The 21,314-nt window shown below is 40.7% G+C and overlaps 1 protein-coding gene across 9 annotated transcripts in view; it reads right to left on the reverse strand.

Moving 5' to 3' along the window:
* The window catches only part of EML6 (EMAP like 6), a 174,983-nt gene that overhangs the window by 118,903 nt on the left and 34,766 nt on the right, over positions 1–21,314 (reverse strand). For 8 of the 9 annotated variants that reach the window (XM_048518594.1, XM_048518623.1, XM_048518616.1 and 5 more), the window contains exons 3-4: positions 8,550–8,709; positions 3,733–3,831 (exon numbers count right to left, since the gene is read on the reverse strand). In XM_048518594.1, the coding sequence (XP_048374551.1) occupies positions 3,733–3,831; positions 8,550–8,709 (259 nt within the window). The remainder of the gene's footprint in view (positions 1–3,732; positions 3,832–8,549; positions 8,710–21,314) is intronic. The other variant, XM_048518631.1, reaches the window with a different exon arrangement.

Raw genomic sequence — 21,314 nt, forward strand, 5'->3', positions numbered from 1 at the left:
GGCAAAGTGTAGCTGCAGATTTGTAGGTACTGAGTGAACACTGAAACAAACAGTTTTGGTATTAAAAGACAATCCTGGTCTAACAGCTTAGAAACATTTTACAATGTTAGCACTCCTCATCATTATTCCTTCTCTACTTTTGCCAGCCTCCTAGAATTACAACTGATCTCCAGACTACAGAAATCAGTCCCACTGCAGAAAATGGCTTTGCTGAATGGAGTGTACAGTATCATTCCCCAATGAGGTCCTTCCCCTCTTCAAACACCACTCTCCCTGGCTCCACCACCAAATCTCTAGGAATTCTGGAATCCAGAGTTGGCAACCCTACCTTGCATGCCTGCATTAGAACTGAAGTTTCTCTATTATATCCAACCCCTTCAACTATTTCACCACTAAAATCCCAGCCAAAAGTTCCAAATTCTGCAGATTCTTCATTTCTAGAAATAATCTTTGAATAAATGTATACAAATGTACTTGCTTTGCTTAATATATTAGAGTGTAGAATATGTGGTAACCAAGACTTTTCTGTGCAGAGGAAGCTCGGTCTGGGCTGCCATTATTGATCTTCACTTATTTACGTAGATACTTATATCTTACTTTTCTTCCCAATAGGGAATAAAAGCAGCTTACAAAATCAGAACACCTACCATGAAGTAGATTACTCTAAGGAAGAATGACTGGTCCAAGGTCACCCTGGACCATGGCAGAGTGGGGATTCAAACCTGAGTCTCTCAGATCTGAATTCAATCCACTAGCTGCTACACCATGCTCACTTTCACTGAAATAAGAGAGGGTTGCACTTACTTGGAACTGATGTTCATCGAGTGTCTTCTGTGTAGGCACACAATGGGGATTGAGCATAAGCCTCAGACAGTGTTAAAGCTTTTACACTTCGGACAGTGCTAGACCCTTCCCTGAATCCATTCCCACTCCAACAGTCACATGGCCAATAGTCTAGCATCCCATTCCTCAGTTCCACCCGAGTCATCACAAGCATAGAACTTGCAGCAGAGCAGGTAGGATGGATGTGTGCCTACACAGAAGACACTGAATGAACATCAATTACAGGTATGTAGAACCCTGTTTTCATCATTGGTCTTCTGTGCAGTCCTACTCTGGAAACAGATCTACCTGGGAAATCTCCACTCCACAAAAATAGAGTGCATGCATTGGTCCTGTAATGTGCATCACCCTGCTCAGCTGGTCTGTCTCCACATTGTTGCAACCTGCAATATGAATAGTCTGCAAGGCTAGTCTGCAAGGCCACCTTGTTCTCCTATGCTTCTTCCTATACAGCCATAGCTTCCCACAACATACAGTAGGAGGCCTTGCCACCCTGCTTGTTGAGATGTGTGTTTGGACTTGCACTGCCCTTCCCTACAAGATATCTGCAAGATATCTAATAGCTCTGAGCTTGAGAAAATTAATGTGACATCCCTTCTCTGGTGGCAGCCATTTACCCTGAACCAATGTCCCTTTTATAGTGATCCCCCACCTCCACCCAAGCCACCTTTGATGCATCAGAGATAACCACTGTTTCATGTGAAAAAAGACCAAATGGGGCTCCTATAAATGGGAAGGTATCCTTTGTCTGACTAGAAAGCAACCTGATCATTGTTTTTGGCACTGCAAATATATTATAAATACAATGTGCAAATTGCCTATAACCCCCACAAACCAAAGCTGAAGGGGCCTCATGAAAGGGCTAATGGCAAACCGCCATAGCAGGGGCCATAAGTCCCAACAAGCACTGCCAATTGAAAGTGATTGACCTTGGACCTGTTAATCATTGCTTTAATAGCCGTGCTCCAAATCCTCACACATACAAATAATGAAAACTACATCTGTGAAGAGATGCTCTCTCGGCAGTGTAAATACTAATCAATAATCTAAATACGAATACTGCATACAACAGCTCAGTCTTAGAAAAGCAACTATAGGTGCCATGCATTTTGAGAATACATGAGGGGCTGTTGCCAAATCAAAAGGCAGAACCATGTATTGGTACACCCTTCCATCACAGAGAAATCTAAGAAACCTCCTATATTTGTGATGTATACCCACATGGAAATAAACATCCTTCAGATCCATGACTGAAAACCACAAACCTTTCTTTAATAATTGCAATACAAATAACAAAGAAACCATTCTGAACTTTTAAATGTTAACACCTCTTAAATCCAAAATAGCTCTATTCCCTCCATCTTTCTTTTGGATTAGAAAGAATCTGGAATAAAACCCCTGCTGGTCATAGAGGGCAAATCTCCTCCAAAGCACCCTTGATCCATCTCCAAAAAACTCATCCAAAATAGGGAAAGCAACCATGCCAGGAGAATCAGAGTACAACTGTGTCAGAATCCAATCTTTTAGCTTCTGACAGGTAGAGATATCAATTTCCAAATACTTGGCCATCCTCAACATCTGCTCCATATGGAGTCTCAAAATTTATGGTGGGGTATAGCACAAGCTTCAATAACCTTCTTACCCAGAGTTGGATCAGTCAGAACCGGCCATGTGCTCCTCATCTGAATCAAACAATCAAACAAAATCTGCTAAGCAATAATGGTTGCCAGAACCAGTGATACTCCAGTTGAACAGTTAATTGAATTTGATTGTAATGTAACAAAACTACTCCATTCTTGAAGACATGCATGAGACCTACAGCAAGACCATGATCCTGGTGGCCTACTTATCTGCCAGTGATCCACAGCAGGCAATCCCAAACAACAGAGCCTCAGTGCTTGGAGCACCATTGATTTTGATTTAACCTCCCAATCAGAAAGCACAGTAATTGGAAACACCAAACACACTGATGGGGTCCTAGGCAGTGACATTAGAGCCACCTCTGTTTCAGGAGCCCTTGGTTCTAAACTCAGCAACGACCTTTCTGATGAAGACTTATGAGCAGACTTAGACCGATCTTTGTGTTTAGTCTTGCTCATCGATGTCTTGGCAGTTCCTACAGCCTCCTTGGAACTGAGGAGGACCTAGATCTTCTGTGATCTGCCTCCTTGGTCAGCACCAACAGTGCCTTCTTAATCAATATCACAGATGGAGGCTTAACTGGCACAGGCTGTTTCAGATTCAAGAAGTCGGCTAACATGAATGCTTTCTCCCACATACAAAACAATATTCTAAAGAAACAACCAGAAATAAGTTCACAACTATGAACAGCAAGAACAACCTATTCCATCAGAGGTGAACAATTGAGTGATGGGGCGCTAGATCATTAGCCATGTGACTGTTGGATTGGGAAACAGTTGCAACAGACCCAGGGAAGGGTCTAGTGCCCCCTGGAGTATAAAAGCTTGAAAACTGTTCAAGGCAGACCTATACATGCACAGTTACCAATATGAGACTGGACAGAAGATCTATAATGAAACCAGCATTCCTAAAATCAGAGTTTTAAAACTGCTGATCTAAATAACAACGCATCTTTAATGCCAGAGAGAGAGTATTGCCCACATAAAGAAATGAAAGTGTTTTAATCACTACTTATGTATGAAGTACTTATGCCAGTCAATTTATCAGTTAATCTTTCCCACATTTCTATTTGATCCTCTTTCATAATATTATCTTCACACAATAATTTCACAGACCAGTTTTAATCATTAGATTTTCACAACAGTAGATTCATAGAAAAAAGACTGATCGTTTAATTGGATTGAACTGCTACAAGAAATAGATGAGAAATGAAAGCGAAAATATATAGCAAACTCTTTAGCTGATTACCCTATCCGAGTGGCCAGTAGCTGTTGCAAGCAGTTTTCCTCTTTTCCAGTCCCATATGCAGATTGTATTTTTGGCATCCAGTCCTACTGAAGCTAAGCGCTGAAAGAAATAAAGAATAGCCTCGTTAACTGAAGAACCACTCATTACAGCCAACCATGTGCACAAAGGATGCTAAAGATGAACACAAGACATCAAACACTGTTATAGCATACCATATGCTTAAAACTCGAATGCTTCCTTCTTCCGGAATAGACTGCATTCACTATAATGCTTGAGATTTGTCCATTTGACCTTCAGAACTGCTTTAAGTTATAGGTTACAACAATAAACATAATTAATAATTCTTGCCTTACCAGCACAATGCTTAAAACATTCATATGGGGACTCAATTTCTAACACTTTGCTCATCGTGCATTACTGGACATGCTGCTGCGTTTTCACTATAGCTGTGCTAATGCTCTTGGAACTGCAGTGAGCATGCCTGTAGATCACGCATGAACGTAGCTTTTGAGATTTTTCTTCATTGGATTGCTACTCATGAACAAACAAATGTGTGAACTGACTGAAAAATAATTGCATTTCAGGTGACGTGAAACAATATAAAAGTTTGTTTCAGGTGGGTAGTCATACTGGCCTGCAGTAAAAGAGCAAGAGTTGAGCCCAGTATAGCCACAGCAAGTATTCCAGGGTATGAGCTTTCAAGCTTTAAAGGAAAAGATGAAGGAAGCTTTGACTCTTGAAACTTATACCCTGGAAATCTTGTTGGTCTTCAAGGTGATACTGGACTTGAAACCTGCTTTTCAATGTGCAAGTGATGTTTTTGATGAGCCTTTCACTTGCAGAGTAGCACTTGATGAACATGTCCTTGGGATCAGACTCTAAAATAACCACGTGTGTGTATGAAGTGCCATCAAGTCACTTCTGATTCATGGCGACCCTATGAATCAATGTCCTCCAAAATGTCCAATCGTTAACAGCCTTTATCAGGTCTCGCAAACTGAGGGGCTGTGGCTTCCTTTATAGAGTCGATCAATCTCATGTTGGGTTTTCTTCTTTTCCTGCTGCTTTCAACTTTTCCTGCATTCAGAAGCAGTAGAGGAAGGAGACACTGGCAGAAGATCTTTCATAGACAACAGCAGTGCCACTACAGCTAACCCTGGTTAGTACTGCACAAAAGAAGGCAACTTCTGACCAGCCCTTTCCTTGAAAACCCTATGATCAAAAGAACCATGCTGGACATCTATTGATTAATTTATTTATTAGTAATTTCTGGAATAAGGCTCTGTGAAAACAAACTGGAGTCAATAGCCCATCAAAACCATTCATCTAAGCAAAATGCAGGTCTTTCTGTTTTAACAAATGCTCCCTGCTCTCCATGATAGTGGCATACTCTTACCTTTCATTTTTGGAAACGATTGCCCTCCAGTTGGCTGCAGCCTGCAAATTGTCTACTGCGGTGATTTTAAAGCTGTTCAATGCTTTGCCAACCACCAGTGAGGCAACATTAACAGGATCAGCTTAACTGACTTTGATCATCAGAACTCAGCTCCTTGGGGAGTGAGCTATCCCTGCCAATTTCAGTGGGGCAATATGGCAAAGCCATATGCTGCTACAGAGGCAGAAATTGAAGCACTTACCCTAGGTGTAAAGGTTATCCAAAAGTGATTTTGGATAAGGATAAAATATAGCATTGAATATAGGCACTTAGAAGAGCAAAGAATAAAGATGGTGATTTTCCAGTAAAGGAATTAATTTTCTCCTTCTCTATAAAACAGAAATAATATTGAGAAATGGTGACTCAGCATGGTTCTGCTTGCAGGGTCATATCCCACTGAAAACATCTGCACGTACAATTTTAATTTACCGACCCCCACCCACCCCACCCCCTACTCCGTGCCTTCCCTCCAACTCCCCCTTTATGCTGCTTCACAGTTCCCAGGAGTAACAATTCAAAAGGGATTTGGGGTAGCAGAGAGAGGAGGGGGAATAATATTTTCGTACATTGAAGTTTTAGATGGAATCTAGGCCGATACTTTCATAAGAATAGGGTTGCCAACTTCTACTTCAGAAATACCTGAAGATTTGAGGGTGGAACCTGGGAGAGAAGGGATCATGGTAAAGTACAGTGTCATGCACTTCACATTCCAAAACCAGCCATTTTCTTCAAAAGAAGTGGAATAAATATTTTCAATAAATAAGTTATTTGTGTATTTATTTTCAATAAATAAGTTATTTGTTGAATTCAAGTTATTTGAATTCAACAAGATCTCCAGCCCTCACCAGGAGGTTGGCAACCTTAGATAGGAGCCTCATCGTATTTTCCCCCCAACCTCATCATATTTTTTTCATTCAAATTTCATGTGTGCTAGGCAGTTTAAGGATGCTCCTCTTGAAATTACACTTTCAAATGTCACCTCCAGTTCCCCTCCAAAACAATGTAAATCCAAATTTGAACAGGCCCTCTTGTCTCTAGGCTGCTTCAGTCCTCTAGTTATTTATATAGAAACGGTAGAGGAGTTTTTTGGGTCAAAAAACGATGTAAGTGTAACCCAGGGTCCAATGGGGGGGGGGGGGAAGAGCTCAGATTTTCCATATAAGGGAGAAAGGGCTCCAATTCCCTCAGACCTGTTAGAGGCCTGTGGCTGGAGCCGGTGTACTTCACAGAGTTCTGTTATTATGAACTATATTTGCATATATGAAATGTTGTATTAAATGTTGAGAAGGGAACACTGTATTTATCCTGATTGACTATTAGTTTGTATTTTGGTTTCCTGTTATAAATGGGTATTATATAAACCAATCCCCTGAGATCTGTTAGAGGGCTGTGACTTGAGCCAGCCTACTTTACAGAGTTCTGTTATTATGAACTGTTTTTGTATAGTTGAGGGCTACCCTTGAAGGCTTGATAACCAGGAGAGAGGGCTCAGCAAAGAACAGCAAAGCTGCAAGTCCATCAACAGTGCCACAGGACACAGCTAGAGAGAACTGTAAAGGACTGAGACTCTGCTAGTCTGTTTTGCACAACAGGCCAGAACTATTACATGTTGACTATTGTTTCTGCATTGTTTCACTATATTTCATTGTTGTCTTGCACATTATTGTTATAATGAACAGAGAACAGATTTAAAGTTTCTTTGTTGTTAGTCTGGTGAATGGTATGGGTCACAAGGTGGGATCACACTGTCAGACTTGAACTCCTTTCCCATTAAAGATAATATCCCTCTTAAACCCTATGTTGGGTTACATAAGCATTATAAGTAGCTCCTGCCTGTGACACACATGCACCTCAAGTATTTTGTATTCACTTCTTTAATGTTGATAATAAAGAATGAAAAATGAAGCCCTTCACACAATTTAGAAAACAAATTTTCCCTCATGTTTTTCAACAATCGTCAGTGAAAAATCTCACACACACACCCTATTTATACATATAAATATTTAAACAAAACATCATGGTACCCCTAAAGAATTCTGTGAATAGTATTTTGGTTAAACTGCTGAGTATTCTCTGTTAAAAATTTAGCTCACTTTCTCACACAATCATAATTTTTAGGAAGAGGAATTGTTGAAGAGTTTAATTCCTGTTGAATTCTTCTTAGGCCTAAGCAACAACCTTCAGCTACACACACACAAAAAGAATATTATAGAATACACTTCAAATTATTTACCCTGCTGGCTGCTTCTTTCATTTCCTGGCTTGTGAAGAGCTATACACTGTCAAGCAAATAAATCAGATTAACCTTTAATTTCCTTCTTGTGGGCCCACATATGACTAGTGTTCAAGACAGAGATGAACAACAGAACTGATTTTGTTCATTGTCATAATCATATAAAAGGAAACATTTTGTTTACTTCAGCAAAGATTAAAGGGACAGAAGCCTGTTTCAGTGCAGAAGTAAGAAGAGTTTGCACTGAGGGAAGGGACTAAGAGTAGGCAAATGAGCAGAATAAATACTGTAAGGTTTTTTGATCAGCAAGCCGAGGCCCCCTCTTCCTCTGCCCTTTGAGGCAACAAAGAATGGAGAACCATTAATGGTGCACAGTTACAATTAAACCAGGTTTGTATGGAAGATAAAACACAATGGCTCATGGCTCGTGCAAACTCTGGCTTTCTGTGAATGCAAAAATCTTTAATTATTGAGTTGTGCATGAGTGGAAGAGGGTGGAAAAGGGGACAGACAGCTTGTTCATGAAACAGCAAATCATTATTTGCTACCACACAGGGTTGTTATAAGAATAAAGGGGATGAGAGGAGAATGATGCAAGTCACTTGGAGCCCCTCGTGGAGAGAAAGGCATGATACAAATGAAGCAAAATAAACAAAGAAATAAACAATTAAATCCTCTAAAACATGCCAAAGGATGCTCAACTATGATCAACTGTAAGGGATTGGACTTGATGGCCCTTGAGGTCTCTTCCACTCGATGATTCTATGAAACAGGAGATATCAGCCTGTAGGGTCATGCTTCTTGAGTTGTGTGTGCAAGTTACTTACTCAGAGAGAATGAGATAAAAAGAGAAAGGCACACAGATAGATCAGTGGTTAAAGAAAGCTAATGGGTGGAGAGGAATTATTTATGGCTGAGTACATTTCCATTCCTTCATTATTAGTTTCATCTTGTTTTAATTTGAATTATGGGAAAACATATTACCTCCTCCCCATTGCACAACTGAAGTAATACTTTGAAGTAACAAGCCTGGATCCTCTGCAACAGAGTAATTGCTGTGCTTTTAATCTACTAACAATCTAATGAGGGAAAGATGTGTGACTGTGTACATACGTGTGCATGTGCAAGCACAAATAGAAATATACATACCTGGCCATCTGAATCAAAACCCAAGCAGGCAACCCCATGGGTATGTGCATCTTTCAGAATAGAAACAGTCTGCACACTGTAGGAATCCCAGATGCAAATGTAAGGGTCCTTCCCAACCTGCCCTGTGGCAACCAGGGTTTTATCCGGGTGCAAAGCTAGGCTGGAAAACAGTTTAAAAGGGAAATTTTGTCATTTAATTCAGTAGCATATTGTCAATTTATCAGAAAGGAACACATATTTTGATTAACAGCTTGGCTCTTCATTTTCTGTTCAGTTTAATTTCATTAACCTATGGACTCACATTAATTTAAAATAAAATCGGAAATAGGCTGTTCTTTGTAGTTCTTTATTAATTTTTAATACAACCTAATAAAGCAGGTTTAGAGCTCCATCCAAAAGGGGGTGTCAAAAGGGCTTGAGGGAGTGGAGCGCCCTTGTGCCGGCACATTTGCTTTCCCTGGGGCACTTACCTTGACCAAGGGGGAGACGTGCCAGTGGCCGCCGTCAAATAGCTCCACTGCTGCAGAACCCGGATGTCTGGACTACAGCGGGGCTGCATTGTTGTCCCCCTTGGATACCAGCATGGGAGGGGGCAGGCTGGGACGTTCCCAGGAGCGGAGCTGACTTTAATTGGCTCCCTCCTGGGATTCAGGGGTGGTAGCGCGGTACACTAGCCCTAGGACTTATGCCTGCCTTTTGGTGGCATATATCCTGTCAGCTGTATGGGGCTTTTCAGTGGTGAGAACGATTTAAGCTTTCCCCTGCTCCCCATGCTGCCAAGAAGCCCTTTTGAAGGTGGCAAGGCAGATGCCGCGGCCCCGCTGACTCCTAGTTTGGATAAGCTGTATGTATTCCCACATTACACCTAAGAAACTAAGGCTGACTTGTCAGTTCAGTCCATTATTAAGCTGGGATGCACACTGAATTTCTCAAGTAACAACATCAACAGCAAAAACCTTTACTTGCACAGCAATACAAGTAAGTATATTGTCAACATCTGCCATACTTTAAGAGATACATTTTGATTTTTTTAAAAAATTATGGAAATAAAGGCTTTCCAGTACATTCTGAAGTCAACATGAAAAACGATACAAAATAAGGATAAACAATTACGCAACAAATATTTCAAAAAGTTTAAAATGAGTTAAAGGAAAACAATTGCATTCTGTAAATCAAAGCTAAACTGACATCAATTAAAAATGAATAGTGTTCTTACTATTTGTCTTTTTATTCCTTTCTAATCTGTACATCTTATATATATAAAAAGCTAACAGAGTTTTTGTTACTGATGCCCTAACGCTGAAACGGCTGGACGGATCGCCCCCAAATTTTCACATTCGCCACAGCTCTCTTTTACTAAAAGCGAGCTGGAGTTTGCCTTTTTCTTCTAAGAAAATCTGCGGGGTGGGGGCGAACCAACACTACTGGCTCCGCTTCTTTTGCATGTGGCCCTTTAAGAACCCAGGGAGCTGGCCTCAATCTGAGCGCCTCACCACCCTGCCTCTGCTGCCTGACTGGGATAGCCTCCTTGCCCCAGTTCTGCCTTACCTAAGCCAGGACCATGCGTGTCAACCAGCCCCATGGAAAGCGAGATTCACACTCTGGACAGTTCCGTTGTGGAATGGAAAGGGTTACCTTATACTAAAAAAACAAGACACCACCATATAACAATGTGAATTGAAAAGGGAAAGAGGGATTCCATTTGACCACCCCAAAAGGCTATGTTGGGAATCATTGGACCTGCATGGACATCTGTGTGGGTTGCAGACTGTGATGAGAAGGACAATTGCCACAGCAACGCGTGGCCGGGCCCCGCTAGCATTCAATAAATCTGGATAATGGCTCAAATTTTCAAATATGATATATCCATTTTAAGGAGGACTCCCCCCCCCCCCAGAGTATTGCCATTTCAAAACTATTAATATGCACTAAAAGATTTTGAATTAAATTATGATGATACTATAGAATGTATCATCATACTGAAACCAACAATGATCATGCTCTGCTATGCAGAGTTACTCATCCAAGCTAACCCTTAATTTATACCCCAAGTTTCTCCACAATGGGAAACCCAAGCATTCTCCTCTTCTCATAATAGCCCTCTGAGGTAGGTTAGGCTGAGAATTTGTAACTGGTTCATGGTCACCAGCAAGCTTCTCTATGTTATGCTCCTACACATATGTTATGAAAACCCTGAAGCCTACAAAGAGTAGTTCTGTGTCCCCATGGTGGTATGCGTACCACCAGTTATGTACCACTGCCTCAGACAATAGAGTTTCAATGTTCTTCTTAATTCTGCATCCAACAATAGCAACTTACATGTGTTAAATGTACCTCTCAAAAAGTCACCTGTGCCCCAGACTGAAATGAATTAGAAGTCCAAAGACTAACAATGTCATTAAAATATTGCTTTGATCCACAGACTGCTTCATGAATAATCTATAAGGCAAGGTCTTGGCTCAAGTCATCTTTTACTAATGAAATGGAACTAAGTTATTTGGGACAGTGTCTTTCTTATCTTGCAAAAACGATGCTCATGATTTCTGTATCCAAGGAAATATCTGGCTCACACGTTCTTCATTTAGAATAATTAAATATGCCAATCATGTGTTCCAGCAGAGTCTGACTGAATACAATACTATACTAGAGTTATTAATGGATCCGTCTGGTAGGGGAGAGGTTTGTGCCAGCTGGCAAATTCGTACCACCTCCACAATTTCTGTTACAGTACTCTTTTCCTTGGTGAGAATCTCTCATCTTTCTAAAACTCTACATATAGAAATATGGGAATATATACACTTTTGTCTTTGCTAGTGATATTTTTCCAATATATTTTAGAAAGCAGCAGCAAAGGCAGGAAGTGATTCAACCTTCATAGGCAATGAATCAAAACAAAATTCACTGTGCTGCTAGATATACTACCAACTTTCTGAGACGATTACATAGAACTGTAAACTTCACCTATGTGGTAATTTCCTATCATTCTGCAGAATGTGAAAAAGGACTGTTCAGGAGGGTATTTGCATAAAGTAAATAAGACTGTAGTTAATGTAGTTCGGTACACCATAATATCATCATTCCAAAAGACCAGAGGGTAGAACATTAAATTCGGTCAAAGTAAAAGTTTTCCTGTGTTTATGACTAATAGTTTAACTCTAACAGCCCAATCCATGCCCCAGCCAGAAAGGTCCAGAGGCCTTTCTGGCAGCGCACAGAGGACAACACCCCCCCCCCAACCCCCTGCAGCCAGAAAGCCCTCTGTGATGATTACCAACACTTAGTCTTACTTCCTGCAAGTGGACTGCAGACACAAGGAGTTGTGATTGGCTGGTTGCGAAAGGCAAAATTCTAAGGGCTGTGTATGGAGATTTTGAGGGAATACTAATCAGAGTGCCAAAGTGAACGGGTGTGTGCAGATTGGGCTAAACTACTCTGTTTGAGGGACTGGAGGGCCAGATTAAAAGGAGAATCTGTACTAACGTCCCTGGTAAAAACAAAAACAACAGCAACACTAAATTAACACACGGGTGGTTTGGTTGTTTGAGAGAAACCCCACTCAGGCCCTTTCTGCACGTGCCAAATAAACCAGGATAACACTGGTAAAAAACCCGGGTTGGGAGGACACTTCGCACGGATCCTGATCCTAACGCAGATCTGCTCTGCATTCCCCCCCCCCTCTACCCGGTTTTTTTGGCAATTTTTTTGAGCAATTATTTTCCCTTTGTAAATTTTAAGGATGGGGGAATCAGTTGTCCTCCTTTTAAGTAATAGAATTTTAGGAGGAGGTTTTTTGGCAATTGTGTTATGTGCAATTCTTTTGTTTTAACGCGGTTCGCAGCTATGGCCAAGCACACGGCTGCAGCTGTGAGCCGCGTTAAAACAAGAGAATTGCATATAACACAATTCTTGAAAACCCTTCTCTGGCTCCCATCTGCAGAGCCACGCAGGGGAAATGGGCTGTATCATGGCCCAGGGGGTTCGTCCTGCCTGCTTGCGAAGCTGCAATTCACAGGCAAGCGGGGGGAGGGAAAGGCAGGCAGGAAAACAAAAGCGCCTTCGTGCGAAGGTGGGCACCCCAGCCAACGCACTGGCTGTCCATGGGTCTGCCAGCTGTGTGAAGGGGCCGGGACGAGGGTGGGTTCATATAACCCGCCTTTCCCCGGCTTTTATTGGCTTGTGAGGAAAGGGCCTCAGATACTAAGCAATGAGGCTTATGAGAGTGTGGGATTTTTAATATAGAGATAAAGAGAGAAATTAGCTTCCTGAGGGATAGCTGGAATTTCTGCTCTTTGAAGCAATGTGTGGGCTAGACATATACAATGGTGATGATTGTCTAGATTAAGTTAGCGTTTTTAGAAACTGTTTTTGAAATAAAGTTCTTTCAACCAAATAGTAAGACCAACTGAATACAATGTCACAAAACTGGTATTTTTATATCTATTAAAATAAATTGAATGTAAGTTCTTGAAGACAATAAGCTAGTGACCTGAGCCAATCTTGTAGCACTTACAATGAGAGATACTGTAACTACTTGTTCATAAGAACCACTCAATACCAGCCTCTTGTTTATTAATATTTATTCCTTTACCAAATCATTTTTTTGGTTCATGTAAATAAAATCTTCTTATTCCATCATTTTACTTTAAAGACCCTCTGGTGCCTGGTTTTCATTTTCTGGCAGAAGGAAAAGGGGATATTTTCGTGTTCCCTCAGAGCGGTTTTCTCTGCCTGACTGTGAAGTGCCCAGCAGGGCAGTTGAAGAACATTTTTATGGTTTATTATAAATATAAAGGTGGGAGAACACAAAGTGAACAGAAATAAAGAAATATTGCTACAGTCACATTTGTGCTTCACTATATTAAGAGACCAAAGGGCTGCTCAGGCAAAGCATGCATGACAGTTGGAATTATTGGAGGGAAAATCTCCTCAGGGCACTAGTGGGCAGAGAGAAGGCACAGTGGTGCAACACTCTCCACAGTGCTCAATGGACTTAAACAATGGCATAAGTCCATGGATCAGGCCGTGGCATAAATGGCTGCAAACCTGTGGTGGGATTCAGCAGGTTCGCACCACTTTGGCAGAACTGGTTGTTAAAATGGTGCTTGTAAAAAACTAGTTGTTAAATTATTTGAATCCTACCACTGGAACTTGTTATTAAATTATTTGAATTCCACCACTGCTGCAAACCCAGGGTGGAAACCAACCAATTTCGGCTCCATGCCCAGGAATGCTTCTGCCACACCCCCACTGCACCAATGGTGAGGCTTGGAGTGGCAGGAGGGTTGAAAGGTGTGACTTAAGGTGGGGAAGGGTGGAAGATGTGGTTTGGGGTGGGGAGAATTGGAAGGTGAGTATTGGGGTTGGGGAGGGTGGAATGGGGATGCTTGGGGTGGGATGGGCAGGGCTCCTATTCTGTTGTATTTGACAAATAGGAACATATTATATTTAGTTGATGTGAGCTTTTAATCACCATCTAGTTTTATTTTATGGTTAGAGTAGATTGTTGGTTTTAACATTTAATTGTATTGTATTTATGATATATTGGAAGTCGCCTTGAGCCCATAAGGGGAAGGGTGGCATACAAATGAAACAAATAAGTATGTAAATAAATAACCAAACAAGTAAATAAAGTTCTGTTGAAATGGAAAGGCTACAGATTAGATACTGTAAAATATACTGTATGGTAGGCTAGTTTAGCAGTCATGAAGGAAAGTATTCACACACTGATAGCACTACTTTTGAACAGAACTGCCGGGTGCTATTTATTTTCCGCTTTCTTTATGTACCCAACAAAGAGCTCCAGGTGGAAAAATATATTACCCTTAGCAGAAACTCTATTTCATCCAGTTAACTGCACAGAATGGTAACAATCACCTCCTTAGAGGAGCATAGATCTCTCCAATGTGCATTTTCAATTGTACAAATGACAGTAGTACATATAACTCCTTATTTAACATGTCATTCTGAGATTTGTTATGATCTACCTAAATGGTTCCTCATCTGCCAAACGGAATACCTACCAAATAAGCTGTTCAATCATATTGTCAAAACTAGGATCAGAATCTTCTATTGTACAGTTCTGTCTTAACACTAGTGGAAAGTGTCCATGTTTAATAAAATGTACATTTATGGCTCATGTACAAATCAAAGGCAAGGCCTATGCTGGGTTCATTAATGACTTGCCATTCATAACCATGATTTGCCATTCATAACCAAGCTTCCTGCTCTTCTACTCTTCTCATTTCCACTTCCTGTCCTCTCATGCCCTTCTTCTCTTTCAGAGAACCCAAACTTGCCAGTACATCCAAATAGGCAAACTACAATTTGTATGCTCTCACAACCAGAATTATACACCATGACCAAACCATGATTTTCAGTTCTGATTTGCATTCAAACTGCAACTTGGATCCATCAAATGAATCTCCTTATGTGCTGTAGACCTTTGTGCAAGCAGGAAAAATCTCTCCCGCTAGCCCCATGGTCTACTTTAATATAATATATCCCAAACTGTTTTTAGGATTGCTCAAGACATTAGACTGGATAAGGAGCAAAATTTCAGCTTGCACCAAAACTCCTGAGCAACCAGAAATATAGGGGGGGGGGGGGGGGGGTTAGCCATTTGCACCAAGTCAAACATTGTAAAGTCAAATAGCTAAAAGCATTTGGAACTGATAAATCAGGTTGGGATAAAAGACTCCTGCAAAAAAGGGAGCATGAAGGACATCAGGAACTACCTATCACAGTGGAGCACACCACATAGAGGCAGGAAACAGCCTCAGAGGTATACTATACAATCTTCAGTCAATACAGTTCAGGATATTCTTTTGGCAGATGATGCAGTTCTCTTCCCGACAAGAAGGTAGCCAGGCTGGAAAAAATAATCACTATTTTTCTAAAAGATTAGATAGCATCTGATGGTCCAAAAGGTGGCAAGGTTTAGCAGCTGAATGTTAGTAGGGCAGAATTATCACTGACAAGTAGTTGAAGTCTCATATAGTCTACCAGATCTTCACAGGGTATTATGGTGTTCGTTACAAAATTTTAATACTTTAGGTTTGTATGATGTGCTTCACTGTGCATTCTGTTATGCAGAAACAAGATGTGATATCGGCTATTTAAGCACTACTGCCACTAGAGAGCACTGCACAAAGAGATGAGGTCAGTAGTTTCCGACCTTCTTGAGTAAGAGGAACCCTTTTTAACATCAAATAATTGCATGGAACCCCCACATGATAGTAGTTGTCTATTAGCATCAACCAATTGAGAAAAGCTACAAAATGCTATTATGAATTCAGCAGTGCTTTTAAAATGAGTTTGTATTTTATTAATCATAACAACATCTACACACATTTGAAAAATAGTATGGGTGAGACATATTACTTCTTAGCACTACAGAGGAAAATTTAAGAAGAAAATCAGTTTGTGTTTTATAGATTATTTCCCCAACTTAGAAAACAGTATAAACTATGGAATCTCTATGCAGCCTCTGAAATGTGGAAGCGTTTTTCAGTGACAATGACACTTCTGCTATAGTGCATGAAGAGTCTTTGTGGCTTAGTTACTGGTGGGACCTGATCATCCTAGAGAAGAAACATGTTCACTGGTGTACATTATCCCGTGAAAGCCACATTAGTTTCTGATTTGCTCCTTGTATATATAAGCATTTTCTGCATGCTTCCAGTTTACATTAAGCCAGCAGAAATTCTCACAGTATGTAACTAAAAATATGACATTCTTGCCTAGCGGACATCAGAAACTCTCGAGAACATAGGATCAAATATAGACCACACAAGGATTCCCAACTGTCAAATATGACATGTTCTTTTTAAAAATAATGAGATGAGTTGATTTAGAGCAACAACTGTTCCATTCTGGCAAAACCTGCCTCCAGTTACAAATGTATCTTGGACATAGAATAAATGAATCCATCTAGAGCTTTATTTTATGCTTGGGACTGAATCCTGACATAGCTATATGCCACAGATCTGGCTTGTGCCAGCTTCAGGCAAATAAGAACATTATTTTCTCTGATTTTTCTATAAGCTATTCAAATCAAAACGTAGCTCACAGCCACTAGAAATCCCCCTTTGACAAAGAACGTGAGTTATTTATGCCTGTGGGGAAATAATGAGGAAAAAGGGTGAAGTTGGGCATGCAAAATTAATCAAAATTAATGATATATTTTGGATGCAATTTGAGGGCTTAGTTCATTGAGATATTTGCATGGCCAGCAAGATAAATAAGAGATCCAGCTTCTGCAGAAGCCCAAACAAAAGTAAAAGCAATGGCAAGGATGAAGAAATGATTAATCACATGAGTTGACATATAAGAAGAGCACACTGTTTAATTTTGGGATGTCACAAAGGGAAAGAAGGAGTTGCCACCTTGTGTTAAGCTAAGTCTTGTGAGTGCACAGGTGGAAATAGCTCTTCTTCAATCAGAAGCAGTTTTCTGACAGCATCAAATATTTCACCAGTTAAAAACACTGCTCTATCTTTCTTATTTCCCAGAACAATAGCAAGCTGAACACATGAAGCTGCCTTTAGTGAATTAGAGCAACGTTAGTATTGTCTATTCATACCGGCAGCAATTCCCCATAGTTTCAAGTAGAGGTCTTCTTTCACATCATTTTTCACTACTTGAGGTTTTTAACTGGGTCACCAGAGACTGAATGTGGGACCTTTTGCATATAACACAGCTTCCCTACTACTGAACTGCAGCCAATTCATCTCTTAACAAAGCTCCAGTTCACTGAGGATCATGTATTTCAGTTCTTCAAACAGACCTTGGAGGTATGAATGAATCTCCTGAGAGTTTTTGTTGTCACCTTTGCATCTGGATTGGAACTAATGTTTAGGCAGATAAGGGGTTAAAACTGTCCACATCACACATTGCCATCCTTAAATTCCCTCTTAATTTGGAAATTTCCTCTCAATCAAAATCCCCACTCTAGGATATTACAAGTGTTTAGATGAAATAATGTATATCCCCCCCCCCCCGCCCATATTGCTCCTTCTCATAAGGAACTTCATTTTTAAATCCCCCAAAAGAAAAACAAACAAAACAGGGATCACCCACAGACTAGTGGTTTATACATACTTCGAAGACTCTCAAGGGCTGCTTTCACACCAAGGATTTCCCACATACAGTCACCCAACCAGTGCTTTTTTTAAAAAAAATGTTTCAACATGACACCACCCTCTGTTTCTGCACAGAATATCATTCTGCACAAATCATTTAACAGTCCATTCCACAAACCTGTACAAAAAAACCCCGGTGTGTTCCTGGCAGAATGCTATCAGCATGAGCAGTTCCTTAGGTCTGAAGTGTAATTGATTTTGCTCCATGCAGAAGTTAACACAAGAGAATCTCTTGACTTTTAGACAGAGGGAGGGGATCATCAGAGGATCTGCAAAAAGTGTTTTTTAAAAAAAGATATTGTGCTATTCCTGTCCAGCATTACTCATAATGGTAGAGGTTTTTTAAAAACAGGATAACTCACAGCTCAGAAGGCTTGGAGGATATCATGGAGGGTTTTTCAAAAACCCTTTAAAATGTATTATATTATTTCTATGAAGTATTCTCTACACTCCGCACCCTTAAAAAATTAAATTGAAGCAAGTGAAGAATCCTGGGGGTCACATGAAAACACAGTGAGAGGAGGGCTTCAATGAACAACAGAGTTCTGCTGTTAATGACCCCACTTGCAGAGGTGAAGGGAATTATAGAATCAGGGTTGGAAGGGGCCAAACAGATCATCTTGTCCAACTGCCTGTTCATTTCAAGGATCAACCTAGACTAGAGCAGCCCTAGCAAGTTGGTGTTGAAAAAGCTGATCTTCCCCTGGGCACCTTGGCAATCTCACTCTCTCCCCTGACCTGCTGTGTTTAATGCTGAGGAAAGAGCATTAAGGCAAAGAGGGAAACCCTTCTCCTTACTCTTGATACACAACAGCTGCCCTAAGGTTCACTAGTAGTGGAGAGAGACATGTTCAGAGATACCCAGTTATTTTAAAAAGGTTATAGTCAATATATCAATTATATATAATTAATGTACCAAGTTATATGCAGGGAAAACAGTAGTCGTGGGTCTTTTGATTGCCAGTAAATGCACATATGGGCTGCAAAGTATCAGTGGCCCTTTCCCCACTTACCTTAAGCCCCGCGCTACTCTCCTCAAGTAGCGCGGGGTCCCGGGGCACTCCCCACTACAGGGGCAGCGACAATGCAGCCGTCCCGACGCTGCCGCTCTCACGCTCCCTCAGCGCACAGCATCCCTGGCGCTTCTCAAAAAGGCGCCTTTTGATGACCCCGTGACCCAGACGTGGTCAAAGGTAAGTGGGGAAAGGGCCAGTGTGTTAAATGTTCAGTGCCACCATTTCTTTTCGTCAAGGACCAGCATGACAAAACTGCTTTAGAAGTAGCAGAAATATAAGAGGCCCATCAACACAGTCTCTTCCAACATCCTAAACCACTTTTACTGGAATAGCACCTTTTGGGATTTGCAGATTGTTTCCTCAAGCATCTGCATTGCTGCTAATGACCTGCCCTTTCTGATAGGGGTTCTTCAAGTGGCCACAGTTATTCCAGCAAAAACATCAATAAAGTTAATTCAGCTGCTCAGTCGTCATGAAAGTTCTTGACAGACTAGCCCCACAGGGCTGCTTGAAAGCAGAATTGGCAGCAACTGTGTAAAGGTTACACAAGGGACACAGCAAAGCAGCCCAGAAGAGAAAAGCTTAGGAAGTGTAGTAGCAAGATATTTCAAATTAATTAGCCTGGCAGGAGGAGGGGACTAAGGAAAAATGCCACAGAATATCATTTGGGGAACAGGTTTTCCAACATTAGTTACAACCAACTGTGAATGTGAATGGATATAAATTAGTTTGATCAAACACAAAGGCGTAATTCGGATAACATTTGTAATGAAAATATTTGGTGCCATTAGCGTCAATAGGAAATTTATCTGGGTGTAAAGTATTGTACATTTACTATCTAAGAATCAAATAAATAAATAAATGAGTCGCTGCTGGGGCAGTAGTGAATTCACTCCAGTACTGAAAGATCTTAATTATATGGTGCCCATTTCAATATTGTTTGTGGAAGAACTCACAAACCTTTTCTGCACAACTTGTTTGCAACGTATCTCGCTGCTAAACGCTGCTTTTTCCCCTTTTAATTCCACAATTTTTTTCCTCTGTTTGGTTATGGAAAAGTTTTCCCTTTCTTTTGCTGTTGTTTTTTACCGCAATGTTTTCTGTTTCTGAGCCAGCTACCCTTGAGAATGCAATCATGTTGAAATAGTCTTTATTTCTCCGTTCCACCAAACACCTGGTCCTTATTGATACCCCACACCCGCAGTGTAGATGCCCAGCCTTCCCTTCAGCATTTTCTCCTTCCCCTCTGTTTTTGAAAGACATTTATTTTTGAAAAATTATCTTTGTCATATCATATTAGTGATGTAACAATAAGGTGAAGAAACAATTTGTGTTCACTATTGGGAACCAGTAAAACTGACAAGGGAAGTTGTTTTTTGCAGGAGGAAATTGACAAGGGACTGCCATAGTAGCAATTGTGCATTACTGCAGCTGTAATTGGCAAAAAAAAATGGGAAAGGGGGTTGGGGGGAGGCTACACCTTTCTGTTTCTTCCGGTAATGGTGCATGCTCCAGTTGAGGGGTTTTTTTGGAGGGGGGATTGCTTCCATTTTGTGTGGGTAATTTTCAATGGTAGAAATGGCGGCTGAGGCATTTTTGAACTGCTGCTTCCCAGTAACCCTAGAGCACCCGGGCAACAGAAAAAAGGGAGAAGGTTTTGCATCATTAATGTCATCCCATCATCATTAGGAATAATACATTTTCAGCAGTCCCACATGGAATAAATACATCTGAAGAGACAAGCAGAAAAATGATCGGGGGAAAGGAGGCATGCAGAATGATTTCACAAAAAACGTTTCCAAGTCACCAGATGTGACCACTGGGAAAATCTGTGGTAAGCTGTGCGTGTGGAAAAGGCCACAGTGAGGGAAATAAATTTATCAAACAGACACTGATGGATCGATGGATCTGATTTTAATCAATAAGGCAGGCCTTGTTATTATTTGTGGAAGGCTGAATACAATTCACTGTGTGACTGTTATTACCTTAGGAGGGGGATTGAGCTGTATTTTGTCTTTTCCCCAAGCATGGTCTCTCTTTGAAGTGCTGCGACAATGCTGTGCAATGTTTCCCTTCAGGCACCCAGATTAGACAATATACCCTAATTTACTACTTCCAACTTTGATAGAGGCTGATTTTAAGAAATAAAATAAAACAAGGTGCATAACTTTCCTGGACCATTAGTAAAGGGATTCTAGCTATCCACTTAAGAGCTGATCTGAGACCCCTGTTTACAGGGTAATACCACCTCCAAGCTGCAATCAGCTGGGAGGGTAGGCAATATTGCTGAAACTAAAAGTTGGCAAACTGCTTCAAGCAGCAGTATTTTCACTCTGAAATCGGAATATCAGGGCAAAGTTGATGGTTACTCTTTATGTGCTAGAAAACACAGTATTTTCTACTAGAGGAATGTCACTTGGTGAATTAAGTCTAAATTAACAGTGTATAGAAATGAATATAATGATTGAGAGTTGTATTATATAGGGAATAAGCATTCTCCGATCAATTTTTGATACTTAAAAAGGTGTTTTAAAAACAAAAAAATGAAACTTCCACAAAATGGTGCAGATATGGGGAAAATGCTAAAATCATTAATATGGAAGCTAAAG

The sequence above is a fragment of the Sphaerodactylus townsendi genome, linkage group LG01, assembly GCF_021028975.2.
Source record: "Sphaerodactylus townsendi isolate TG3544 linkage group LG01, MPM_Stown_v2.3, whole genome shotgun sequence".
Taxonomy (NCBI): Eukaryota; Metazoa; Chordata; class Lepidosauria; order Squamata; family Sphaerodactylidae; genus Sphaerodactylus; species Sphaerodactylus townsendi.